This window comes from Biomphalaria glabrata, chromosome 2 (genome assembly GCF_947242115.1).
Source record: "Biomphalaria glabrata chromosome 2, xgBioGlab47.1, whole genome shotgun sequence".
Taxonomy (NCBI): Eukaryota; Metazoa; Mollusca; class Gastropoda; family Planorbidae; genus Biomphalaria; species Biomphalaria glabrata.
Window position 1 is genome coordinate 44,230,017 of NC_074712.1, and position 14,523 is coordinate 44,244,539.

A 14,523-nucleotide genomic window follows, 5' to 3' on the forward strand; every position below is an offset into this window, starting at 1 on the left:
GTTGTTCATGTTGTTGTTCATGTTGCTTTGATGTTGTTATTCATGTTGTTGTTCATGTTGTTGCTCATGTTGCTTTGATGTTGTTCATATTGCTGTTAATGTTGTTATTCATGTTGTTATTCATGTTGTTGTTCATCTTGTTGTTCATGTTGCTTTGAGGTTGTTCATGTTGCTGTTCATGTTGTTATTCATGTTGTTGTTCATGTTGTTGTTCATGTTGCTGTGCATGTTGCTTTGATGTTGTTGTTCATGTTGCTTTTCATGTTGTTTTTCATGTTGTTGTGCATGTTGTTGTTCATGTTGTTGTTCATGTTGCTTTGATGTTGTTATTCATGTTGCTGTGCATGTTGTTATTCATGTTGCTGTTCATGTTGTTGTTCATGTTGCTGTGCATGTTGTTATTCATGTTGCTGTTCATGTTGTTGTTCATGTTGCTTTGATGTTGATGTTCATGTTGCTTTGATGTTGATGTTCATGTTGCTGTGCATGTTTTTATTCATGTTGCTGTGCATGTTGTTCATGTTGCTGTGCATGTTGTTATTCATGTTGTTGTTCATGTTGTTATTCATGTTGTTGTTCATGTTGTTATTCATGTTGTTGTTCATGTTGTTATTCATGTTGATGTTCATGTTGTTGTGCATGTTGTTGTTCATGTTGATGTTCATGTTGTTGTTCATGTTGTGTGCATGTTATTCATGTTGTTGTGCTTGTTGTTGTTCATGTTGCTTTGGTGTTGTTGTTCATGTTGATGTGCATGTTGATATCCATGTTGTTGTTCGTACTGTTATTCATGTTGCTGTGCATGTTGTTGTTCATGTTGCCGTGCATGTTGTTATACATGTTGTTATTCATGTTGCTGTGCATGTTGTTATTCATGTTGTTGTTCATGTTGCTGTTCATGTTGATGTGCATGTTGTTATTCATGTTGCTGTGCATGTTGTTGTTCATGTTGATGTGCATGTTGTTGTTCATGTTGCTGTTCATGTTGATGTGGTTGTTGTTGTTCATGTTGATGTGCATGTTGTTGTTCATGTTGATGTGCATGTTGTTGTTCATGTTGATGTGCATGTTGTTGTTCATGTTGATGTGCATGTTGTTGTTCATGTTGATGTGCATGTTGTTGTTCATGTTGCTGTTCATGTTGATGTGGTTGTTGTTGTTCATGTTGATGTGCATGTTGTTGTTCATGTTGATGTGCATGTTGTTGTTCATGTTGCTGTGCATGTTGTTGTTCATGTTGATGTTCATGTTGTTGTTCATGTTGCTGTGCATGTTGATGTTCATGTTGATGTTCATGTTGCTGTGCATGTTGTTGTTCATGTTGATGTTCATGTTGCTGTGCATGTTGTTGTTCATGTTGATGTGCATGTTGTTGTTCATGTTGATGTGCATGTTGTTGTTCATGTTGTTGTTCATGTTGATGTTCATGTTGCTGTGCATGTTGTTGTTCATGTTGATGTTCATGTTGCTGTGCATGTTGTTGTTCATGTTTATGTTCATGTTGCTGTGCATGTTGTTGTTCATGTTTATGTTCATGTTGATGTTCATGTTGATGTTCATGTTGTTGTTCATGTTGCTGTGCATGTTGATGTTCATGTTGCTGTGCATGTTGATGTTCATGTTGATGTTCATGTTGCTGTGCATGTTGATGTTCATGTTGTTGTTCATGTTGATGTTCATGTTGCTGTGCATGTTGATGTTCATGTTGATGTTCATGTTGTTGTTCATGTTGATGTTCGTATTGTTGTTCATGTTGTTGTTCAGTTTGATGTTTATGTTGTTGTTCAGGTTGATGTCATTGTCTAATATGATGTGAATCAAAGCTAGAGCATTTTAGGGACTTTAAACAAATCTTTGAAGTGGTAGCTCTAATACAATCTTAGTTGCTTGTTGTTGTTTTTTTACAAAGCTTATATCATCTCACTCTGTCCATCTGTCTGGTAAAATGTGTGTTCACGTTATATCATCTCACTCTGTCCATCTGTCTGGTAAAATGTGTGTTCACGTTATATCATCTCACTCTGTCCATCTGTCTGGTAAAATGTGTGTTCACGTTATATCATCTCACTCTGTCCATCTGTCTGGTAAAATGTGTGTTCACGTTATATCATCTCACTCTGTCCATCTGTCTGGTAAAATGTGTGTTCACGTTATATCATCTCACTCTGTCCATCTGTCTGGTAAAATGTGTGTTCACGTTATATCATCTCACTCTGTCCATCTGTCTGGTAAAATGTGTGTTCACGTTATATCATCTCACTCTGTCCATCTGTCTGGTAAAATGTGTGTTCACGTTATATCATCTCACTCTGTCCATCTGTCTGGTAAAATGTGTGTTCACGTTATATCATCTCACTCTGTCCATCTGTCTGGTAAAATGTGTGTTCACGTTATATCATCTCACTCTGTCCATCTGTCTGGTAAAATGTGTGTTCACGTTATATCTCTTACAACCATTCTTGTTTCAAGTTTAAACTTTGCACAATTATTTATTGGCATTGACAAGACACGAATCAATAAGATTACAAATTACTGGTAATTAATTATATTGTCTGATGCCAGCAAGGGAAATTAATCCTTCAGTATTAATAGGGTTTGGTTTCATATTCTTAGATAATTGAACAAGTTATTTCTCCCACACGCATTCTGGCGTCAAGTTGAAACTTTAAACAATTATTTATTGCACTTAAGAAAACATGAATCAATTCAAAAAATTAACCAATTAGTCACTTAATTATTGGTAATTAATTATTTTGATTAATATCGAATAAGGAAATAACTTCTGCATTTAAGAGAGATATTGTTGTAAGAGCACAGTTCTTTCACTTAGATAAGCTTTGTTTTTGTTTTTCTTTTAAAGGAATGCGTTTTTTTATATATTTTTCTTCTTTTTTTTTCGAATAGTTTTATAATGAAACTCCATTGTTCTTTAGTGATTATTAGCCACGGTATAAAGGTTAATATTCTTAATGTAGAGTTTGAAATTGACTTTAATTACTGTAGTGTAGTACAGAAACTGAATACAACGTTTATTTATAAATATACATAGCTTTCAGATTCAATATTGGTGTATGTCTGAGCACATAAAATAGTTGATATATTCAACACGATATAACGTACTAAAAGTTCACTCTGTCCCACCTAGGCTACACAACCATCTGGCCAGCTTGACTTAGGCTTACATCAGAGACACGCACACACATTCCATAACACTGCATATGATAATGTTTTAAACTTTGGGCACCTTGACCTAGGAATTCAAATGTTACAAATCCATGAAGTTAAGAAGGAACATTTTTGTTCCCGTTAAAGTAACAAACTATCGGACTCGAGATGTTTCCTCACTCTTTACTTGTGAATTAATGCTCTCGTGCATTCTGTTGATGGACTGAATGTGTTTCCTATCAATAAATAAAACAAAAATGTATTCTTTGATTTGAAAAAAACATATGAATGTGAAGATTAGCATTGGCTCGTTATAACACAGCTGTAATTCTAGACTTGAATCTAACATCCATGAAACATTGAATCTAGATCTAGTAACACAACATTCAAGTGTAGACAGAGCATCCATGAAACATTGAATCTAGATCTAGTAACACAACATTCAAGTGTAGACAGAGCATCCATGAAACATTGAATCTAGATCTAGTAACATAACATTCAAGTGTAGACAGAGCATCCATGAAACATTGAATCTAGATCTAGTAACATAACATTCAAGTGTAGACAGAGCATCCATGAAACATTGAATCTAGATCTAGTAACATAACATTCAAGTGTAGACAGAGCATCCATGAAACATTGAATCTAGATCTAGTAACATAACATTCAAGTGTAGACAGAGCATCCATGAAACATTGAATCTAGATCTAGTAACATAACATTCAAGTGTAGACAGAGCATCCATGAAACATTGAATCTAGATCTAATAACACAACATTCAAGTGTAGACAGAGCATCCATGAAACATTGAATCTAGATCTAGTAACATAACATTCAAGTGTAGACAGAGCATCCATGAAACATTGAATCTAGATCTAGTAACATAACATTCAAGTGTAGACAGAGCATCCATGAAACATTGAATCTAGATCTAGTAACACAACATTCAAGTGTAGACAGAGCATCCATGAAACATTGAATCTAGATCTAATAACATAACATTCAAGTGTAGACAGAGCATCCATGAAACTTTAGTCAAACACCAGTTCACGTTACAAAATTAAATCTTCAATATCTCAAACTTGAATCATAGACTAGACCCGGGGTCGGCAACCTGCGGCTCGCGAGCCACATGCGGCTCTTTGGATGTGAAGCTGCGGCTCTTTAGTTCCATACGCAAATATTATTTATTTTATCGAACATTTTTCAGAATAGTTCTGAATAGGCTCCGATTCTATCTCTCAGCCTTATAACACCTCCCATTACACGCGTCGTCAGTGTCGTCAGTCGTCGGAAGCTCTCAAATGACGCCGTCGTCGGGTGTTTCTATGTAGGTTTTAATTCGCTTTCGACACAAGACGAAACGGCATCTTCACTACGTGCTTTCGCTGTGATGTATAGTTTGTTGTTTTAAGTAAATGAGTTAGAAGCCAATGATCTTCTCAAAGTTAGAAGCAATCTACAAGTAATGCTAATCTGGCAAGCTTTGCAGGACCAATAGAAATTGCACAAAAAGGCAAACCATTTTCAGATGGTGAGTATGTCAAAGACTGCTTCCTACGTGCGTCTGAAGAACTGTTTCGTGATTTAAAAAAAAAAAATAACAACAACCTTGAAATAAAAAAAAAATCAAAGATATGCCACTATCCGCTAAAACAGTACGAGATAGAAAAGCTAAAATATCTTCAAATGTAGCATATTTGCAGGTGGAAGATATTCAACTTTCTTCTGCATTATCAATTGCTAGTCTTGCGACATAAAAGGCACGGCATAAGTTGCCCATTTTGTCAGGTATATGTCTTCTCAAAGTCCAAAAGAAGATCTTCCAGGATTGCTACTCTCATGACAAACTAGAAGGGAAGATAGAGCGAATGCGGTGCAAAAATGCCTTGAAGACAATAAGATCGAGTTAAATAAAATCGTTTAAACAGCAACTGATGGAACCAGAAGTATGACAGGAAAAATAAGGGAGCATCAACGATTCTTTGGAGCCAAATAAACCACCGAATTCTTACGTTTCACTGAATAATACATTAAGAAGCGCTTTGTGCCCAAACATTTATGTCCGAAATAGTTGAAGTCATAAATTTGATAATCAAGATTGTAAACATCATCTTATCAAAAGCACTCTATCATTTTTAGTTGAAAGAACACTTTAACGAGATGGAGACACAGTATTCCGACATCCTTCATTAAAATGAAGTGCGATGGCTTGTAACGTTTTTTTTTTTTTTTTGTGCTTGAATGAAATAAATACATTCCTAAATGAAACAAGCATTAATCACCCTCAATAAGAGAACGACAAATGGTTGCAAAAATTGAACTTTAAGGTGGATATAACAGCAAAAGGAAATGAGTTGAATCTAAAACTGCAAGGAAAGTATAACCCATCCTATTTTGGTAGAAGAATTAGTTTATTTTGAAGAAAAATTAATTCTTTTGGCAGAAGATATACACTTACTTCATTTTAAATGTCTAAAGCAGTATCGCAACAAAAATCAGTGCAACTATTAACACAAATTACTTCAGCACAGTTATAACAAGGTTACAAAAGACAGTTTGTGTGGAAACACAAACTCAAAATCGGCCCCCGAAGTAAAATGTTTTACATAATTCGGATAATCCTTCAGAGTTGAAGATAGTTTACTTCCTAGTCCAAACCTCCCGCAGGACGACGGGGGATGAGAGCAGGCAGGGTTTGAACCTTCGATCGTCGATAAATCCAAACGACAGTCCAGCGCGCAAACCGCACGACCAGTGGTCCACCCAGGTAGGTTTCAATATTTTCAGAAAAAAAATCCGAATGAAATTATATCAAAGACAAATGAGAGATAAGAATGGAGAAAGAAGGTTAACAGATCTTGTGTAGTGCCCCAACCGTCCCGCATGTCAAAGGATACGTGAAAGTGAATGTAAAGTTAGATGTGAACCTGGCCTAACTAGTTTGTGGTCTATAGGGCAGATGATGTAAAGTTCATCTGTTTTTGTGGCCTACGGTTAACGAGGGTGTCATGTAGCCAGCACAACGACCAACCGCCTTTGCTTTTCCCCAACTAATGTCAGGTACCCATTAGAGCTGGGTAGACTCAGAAGTTGAAAATCCCAGTCTTCACCAGGATTCGAACCCGGGACCCTCGGTTCGAACTAAATAAGTTAATTGTTTTGAAAAGGCTCAATCTCATATTCGAATCCTCAAAAAAAAAAAAAAAAAATTCCGCTTTATTGAAAAAATGTTTACGAAAATGATATTTATAAGATTACTATTCGTCTTAAATTAGGTTTAACATATAATGCATACTAATTAGCTTTTTCTTATAAAAAACTGCTTGCATAATTAATTTTAAAAATTAGAATTTTCGCTTTCAGGAAAAAAAAAAAGTAGCCGTTGCATCAGAACTTTGAATGGTCTAAAATATTGTGAAGTCGGATTTTCAATATTTCTTCTAGTTTACGAGATCTAAACGGGACGGACGGACAGACATTTCGCACAAAACTAATAGAGTCTTTTCCCCTTTCGGGGGCCGCTAAAAAAATCAAAGATGAATTTCTTGACAGATTTGAGCAGTTCAACAAAACTATTCTAGCATTCCTAATAAATCCTCTCAACACTAATCTTAACGAAATCCACATTGAGGCATTTGAAATTGATACTGGATCTCTAGAAATTCAATTGATTGATTTAAAAAGTAAAGCTTTGTGGACTGGAAAATTTACATAGTCAAAAAGCTAGTTGAAAAAGTTGGAGGTCCAGAAATGTATGTACGTTACGCAACAAATGTGACAACTTTAAAAGAAATGCCTCGAGTTGAGGCACTTAGCCTATATTCGACGCATGGAATAGTCTTCCAGAATGCTACAGTGTGGTTAAGTTTGGCATTTGAAGTACTGACTATCTTCGGATCGACATATTCGTGCGAGTGTTATATTCATATATAAATAAAAGTACATAAGAAGCCAACTAACAAATGAAAATTTAGAGTCGTGTTTGAAACTAAAAACAAGGTATGAGCCTAATGTATGCAAACTTTCTAAAACCTTGCAAGGCCAACCTCCCATTGAATTTTCTCAATTGTTTGTTATTGAAGTACAAGTTAGTGTTGTAAGTAAATGTTTAACTGTTTTAGTTGTTACCGATAGAAAAAAATAATTATCTAATAAAAACATAAATATTTTATCTAATTTGGTGTGAAAAACACGTATATATGAATCAATATATTCGGGTTTTTTTTTTATATAAAAAAATCAATTGTACCAATACTATTTATTGTTGGCAAGAAAAAAAAAATTGTGGCTCTTTAAAAACTTTAAAATTATGTAAATTTAAAATTTTGGCTCTTTCGACTCAAAAGGTTGCCGACCCCTGGACTAGACCCGGGGTCGGGAACCTGCGGCTAGCGAGCCACATGCGGCTCTTTGGTTGTGAAGCTGCGGCTCTTTAGTTCCATACGCATATATTAATTATTTTATCGAAACATTTTTTTAAATAGTTCTGAAATGTTTTAAAGAGCATTAGGCACCGATTCTATTTCTCAGCCACTTGTACTCGCTTTTCATCACACCCCTTCCCCGTGACACGCGTCGTCACTGTCGTCAGTCCGTCGGAAGCTCTCGAATGACTCAGTCGTCGGATGTTTTTATGTAGGTTTTAATTCTCTTTCGACGTAAGACAAATGGGCATTTTCACCACTCGCTTTGGCTGTGACGCATAGTGTGTTGTTTTAAGTAAATGAATTAGAAGCGATTACATTCTCTAAGTTAGAAGCAATCTGTGAGTAACGCTAATCTGGTAGACTTTGCGGTACCACTAGAAATTGACAAAAAGGCAATTGACAAAAGGTGAGTATATCAAGACTGCTTCCTATGTGCATCTGAAGAAATGTTCCGTGATTTCAAAAACACACCATAAATCTTGAAAAAAGAAAGATTTGCCACTATTCGCTAAAACAGTGCAAGATAGAATAGCTAAAATGTCTTCAAATGTAACATATTTGCAAGTGGATGATATTCAGCTTTCTTCTGTCTTATCACTTGCTGTAGATGAGTCATGCGACATATACACAGGGTACATGTTGCCCTTTTTGTCAGGAATATGTCTTCCTAAGTTCCAAAGGAAGAACTTCTAGGATTCCTACCGCTCTCATGACAAACTAAAGGGGAAGCTAAAGGGAATGCCGTACATTGAAGACAATAAGATCGATTTAAATAAAATCATTTCAAAAGCAACTGATGGAGCCAGAAATATGACAGGAAAAATAAAGGGACAACAATGATTCTTCGAAGCAAACTAAACCTTGGAATTCTTACATTTCACTACATAGTACACAAAGTAGCGCATTGTGTCCAAAACAATTCAATCTAAAATAGTTAGGGTCATAAATTTGGTAATCAAGATTGTTAGCAGCATCTTGTCAAAAGCATTCTACCATCGTCAGTTTAAAGTCCTCTTAAAGGAAATGGAGACTCGGTATTCAGACCTCCTACTTCACAATAAAGTGCGACGCTTTCCAAAGGTTGAAACGTTTTGCTTTGTGCTTGAATGAAATAAATACATTCGTAAAGGAAAAAGACATTTATCACACCGAATTAGAGAACGACAAATAGTTGCAAAAAGTTTACTTTATGGTGGATAAAACAGAAAAGTTAAATAAGCTGAATCTAAAACTGCAAGGAAAGGGAAACATAGCCTATGTTTTGGTAGAAGAATTGGTTTGTTTTGAAGAAAAATTAATTCTTTTTACAGAAGATATTCAGAGAGGTAAGTTACTTCATTTTCAATGTCTAAAGCAGTATCGTTATAAAATCAGTGAAACTTCTGACACGAATTACTTTAGCACAGTTATAAGAAAAAATCCATGATGAATTTCTTGACAACTTTGAGCAGTTCCAAACCAGCGAAACCATTCTAGCATTCCTGGTCCACCATCTCAACACACATAGTCACGAAATCTACATAAATGTATATAAAATTGATGCTGGATCAAATGCAATTGCTCGATTTAAAAAGTAAAGCTTTGTGGGGTAGAAAATTTACAGAGTTAAAAAGCAAGTTGGAAGTGTTGGAGGTACAGAAATGTGTGTTTGTAACGCAACAAAAATGGACAGATTTAGAAGAAATGCTGCGAGTTGATTCTACGCATGGAACAATCTTCCAGATTTCAATAAAGTGTGGTGAAGAAGTTGGCATTTGGAATGCTGACTATCTTTGGATTGACATATTCGTGCGAGCAAGGGTTCTCTTGCAGGAATATAATGAAAAGTATGAAGCCAACTAATAAATGAAAATTTAAAGTCGTGTTTCAAACTAGAAACATGCTATGAGCCAAATTTATCCAAACTTTCTAAAACCTTTGCAAAGCCATCTCTCACATTGCATTTGTTTGCTCCATCGTTTGTTAGTGAAGAATAAATAGTGTGAGTACTATTTATATTTGGCAGGCGAGAAACAACTTTTGTGGCTCTTTAAAAATTTGAAATTTTGTAAATTGTATATTTTGGCTCTTCCGACTCAGAAGGTTGCCGACCCCTGGACTAGACAATAACACTCCAGGCATAAAGGCAGAAAGTCAATGAATTTGAACTCTACATCCAAAATGAAAGTATTGCAATAGAGTTCCACTAACAAATGGCGCACAATGTATTCTTATTGTGACCTCTAATACTCTTCCACTAACAAATGGCGCACAATGTTTTCTTATTGTGACCTCTAATACTCTTCCACTAACAAATGGCGCACAATGTTTTCTTATTGTGACCTCTAATACTCTTCCACTAACAAATGGCGCACAATGTATTCTTATTGTGACCTCTAATACTCTTCCACTAACAAATGGCGCACAATGTATTCTTATTGTGACCTCTAATACTCTTCCACTAACAAATGGCGCACAATGTATTCTTATTGTGACCTCTAATACTCCTCCACTAAGAAATGGCGCACAATGTATTCTTATTGTGACCTCTAATACTCCTCCACTAAGAAATGGCGCACAATGTATTCTTATTGTGACCTCTAATACTCTTCCACTAACAAATGGCGCACAATGTATTCTTATTGTGACCTCTAATACTCTTCCACTAACAAATGGCGCACAATGTATTCTTATTGTGACCTCTAATACTCTTCCACTAACAAATGGCGCACAATGTATTCTTATTGTGACCTCTAATACTCTTCCACTAACAAATGGCGCACAATGTATTCTTATTGTGACCTCTAATACTCTTCCACTAACAAATGGCGCACAATGTATTCTTATTGTGACCTCTAATACTCTTCCACTAACAAATGGCGCACAATGTATTCTTATTGTGACCTCTAATACTCTTCCACTAACAAATGGCGCACAATGTATTCTTATTGTGACCTCTAATACTCTTCCACTAACAAATGGCGCACAATGTATTCTTATTGTGACCTCTAATACTCTTCCACTAACAAATGGCGCACAATGTATTCTTATTGTGACCTCTAATACTCTTCCATTTAATCTACAAATATTCAGAAATTGCTTATTGCGAAGTCGAAAGTTTTATTTTTGAGTCTTAGACTTTGAGAGATATATTTTTGATTCCTGCTAACTAGTAAAACATACATGGCATCGTCTTATGTAAAAATGAACTGGAGTGTCACAGAAAAACGAGACTCTGCAAGCTGACTAAATAGACTCTACAAGCTGACTGAATAGACTCTGCAAGCTGACTGAATAGACTCTGCAAGCTGACTGAATAGACTCTGCAAGCTGACTGAATAGACTCTGCAAGCTCACTGAATAGACTCTGCAAGCTGACTGAATAGACTCTGCAAGCTGACTGAATAGACTCTGCAAGCTGACTGAATAGACTCTGCAAGCTCACTGAATAGACTCTGCAAGCTGACTGAATAGACTCTGCAAGCTGACTGAATAGACTCTGCAAGCTTACTGAATAGACTGATTGATTGACACACTCCAAGAAATATATAGGATAACAAATTATAGACTGTATCAGATTCAGAAAGGAGAAATCAATTATTTTTTTTTTTACTTTTTTTTTTTGGAAAGTGCATTTATTTATATTAAAAGTTTTATAACAAATCCTTTACTTTTTAACAAATAAATGGTTGGTTTGGGTCAAAGGTTTTATCAGAGCAAAGACCATCCAGTCGACAGAAAGTATTTCAAAGACATAGCGCCTCCACGCTGTCCGGGATAGTGACGCATGAACGAGCAAATCTTTGGATTCAGACCTCTGTCCTTATTACGTCTGCCTACGTACCGCCTACGTACTTCATACGTACTGTTGTCTGTGAGATGTTCAAATCACAAATGGTCAGAAAGTTGTGCTGCCCACCCATCCCCTTCACGTCTGGTGAAAATCCAAAGTAACACAGTTGATGAATTCCACAGAGTTGAGCTTAGTTTTACAAATATTTTATGCAGCCGAATAAACAATTTTCTAAGGGAAGTGAGGGTCAGCCTGACAGGTCATTCATTGCAGATTGAACTTGTACGTGTGTAAACACACACACACTCACACACATATACAATATTTATAAATATTTATTTTCCTGATGAGCAATAACTTATACATAAATTTGAATATATTAAGAATAGCATTAAGCCTATGCATAGATAGATCCCTATCCTTTTATTCCATTATGATGTGATAGTCAGTTAATTTGACTATAGGCCTACACCTGATTTGTATGCTAGAGTTCTCGACGTGTGGAAATAGTTGGATTAATAATTGAATTCTAAATATTGATGGACGAGCAGGAACAGGTCGTTTTGGCGCAGTAGTTGTTTTGGCTCTGCCGATTAACCGCGTGACATTTTGGCGCGAATGTTATGAGTCTGCCTACTAGATTAACACATGCATAAGCATAGGACATAATTATCTTCTTTGCCTGTAATTGGTAAGATCTGATGATTCCACCAATGGTTCAACTAGTACAGAGTCATGGTGCTCAACTATGTTTCAGATTTAATGTAGGTTTTTCCATTTTTCTTTCTAGGACTAATTCTTTTAGTCATGGGCCGAGCCCCCACTAATTGGAGGCCTTAGTCAGCTGCCCAGTTTGCCTATGCCTAAGGCCGGCTATGTTACTAGGCACACTATTAATAGTTGTAGTCTTCCGTTTTTACAGGAAATGTATTAAGAAGGGCACTTGTACGGTGTGTAACTCTCTTCCTAACAAACGTTCTGTGTTATCATTAATATAGTCAACGTACATGTGTTTTGTTTGCAGATATACAGTATGTGCAATTGTGGTATAGCCTATTGCACAATTATTAGTTACGATGGCCATATGTTCAGAGTTTGTCAGAAATATTTGTTTAGGGAAACAATAACAGAAATTCTCTTTATGAAATAAAACATTTAAATTCCCAAAGTTTAAATTACAAAAAGATTAAGTGTATATGATGAACTCTCAATGTAATTTAATTTCAATAACAGATTCACTAAAGTATTTAAAATAAAGATTGAAACTTTGGAAACAATCTCCACTCTTTATCTTCCATTGTATATATGTTCTAAAATTAGCTTCTCGAAACTGTAAGAAAGAACTGTAACTCTATTCTTAACTCCCTACCAATTTTGATTTCAATGTGTTTGTTATTGCTCTTGAATCTAAGCCTTCTGTTTATTGTTAGCATAACTGAAATAACATTGACACTGACTTTGACCATTGTTATTACGTGACCTTCTCGAAATGGTATATAACATACTGTGCTCCTTGCTTCTACCACTACTCTTATAGTATCTCTATGAAAACACTGTTATTAGATTTTAGGTCTCTTTAATTTCCTGACGGTATTTATTTGTTCTATTTTGCAAACGTCTATGTTTGCCTCTTTGAACTCTCTGCCTCCAGGCCTACGTTGTCTCCCCTTCCTGTGCCCACTCCATCACCATCAAATACATTCATGTCTGCGGTAGTCAATGCTACAACTCCATTCAGGTCCCATTCATTCAAGCCTATCCCCAGTCGTAACACTGTCACTAAGTTTATTAAGGGCGCTATATTAATGAATCTATTACTACCTTCATTACTGCGCTCCTATCTTTTTTACATTGACATACATTTCATGCTTTCGTTTCTAGAGAGTTTCGTTAATATTGGGTAACTGAGTAATTACGTGAGGTTACTCAAGCGTTGCAAAGTTTAAATAATAAAAACAATAGGATGTATAATTGGTCTTCAAACTTGTGCATTTTAGTTCGTTCCATTTTCCTCGTTTTTCTATTTCCTTTTCTTTCTTTCTTTCTCTCTATCTCTTTATCCTTTTCTCTCTTTCGCTTTCTCTCTCTCTATCTCTCTTTCTTGTATGGTATTTCTATTTCGTTAAAAAAATCTCTTTCGCTTTCTCTCTCTCTATCTCTCTTTCTTGTATGGTATTTCTATTTCGTTAAAAAAATAAATACTTCAGTCTTTAGTTTTTCCTGCATTATGTTGGACGACGTTATTGATTTGGTTTCTTGACTGTCTTTTTATTGTAAGTATGTCATGTCAACTATATGTCAACTATATGTCAACTATTTGTCAACTATTTGTCAACTATATGTCCACTACATGTCAACTATATGTCAACTATATGTCAACTATTTGTCAACTATATGTCAACTATATGTCCACTATATGTCAACTATATGTCAACTATATGTCAACTATATGACCACTATATGTCAACTATATGTCAACTATTTGTCAACTATATGTCAACTATTTGTCAACTATTTGTCAAGTATATGACCACTATATGTCAACTATATGTCAACTATATGTCAACTATTTGTCAACTATATGACCACTATATGTCAACTATATGTCCACTATATGTCAACTATATGTCCACTATATATCAACTATTTGTCAACTATATGTCCACTATATGTTAACTATATGTCAACTATATGTCAACTATTTGTCAACTATATGACCACTATATGTCCACTATATGTCAACTATATGTCAACTATATGACCACTATATGTCAACTATATGTCAACTATATGTCAACTATATGTCCATTATATGTCAATTATATGTCCACTATATGTCAACTATATGTCAACTATTTGTCAACTATATGACCACTATATGTCAACTATATGTCCACTATATGTCTACTATAATCGTTGTCATTTGCTTCGTTAATACATGACATGGTATTGTGTGTGTGTGTTTCTGCTCCTGTGGTTAGGTACACGTGAGTGAGGGGTCTGAAAGTAACTCTCTAATTTTGTTTATTCCCTCATCAGGAATGGCTAACTACGTTGTTCGAATGTAATTAGGATTGTGGAGACTTTTCTTTAGACGTCGTTGTTTGTGCTATATAAGCGAGTTCCCAATCAATGTCTTGCTATGTAGGACGTCTA

At 35.4% G+C, this 14,523-nt stretch overlaps 2 protein-coding genes across 11 annotated transcripts in view; one reads left to right on the forward strand and one right to left on the reverse strand.

Annotated features, from left to right (window-relative positions):
• LOC106055105 (RYamide receptor-like) overlaps positions 1–14,523 on the forward strand; it is a 217,814-nt gene that overhangs the window by 146,430 nt on the left and 56,861 nt on the right. The gene's annotated exons all lie outside the window — the stretch shown is intronic.
• LOC129924706 (putative uncharacterized protein DDB_G0286901) lies at positions 718–1,752 on the reverse strand. The gene has a single exon (XM_056021201.1). The coding sequence runs from the start codon at positions 1,750–1,752 to the stop codon at positions 718–720; it is 1,035 nt and encodes a 344-aa protein (XP_055877176.1).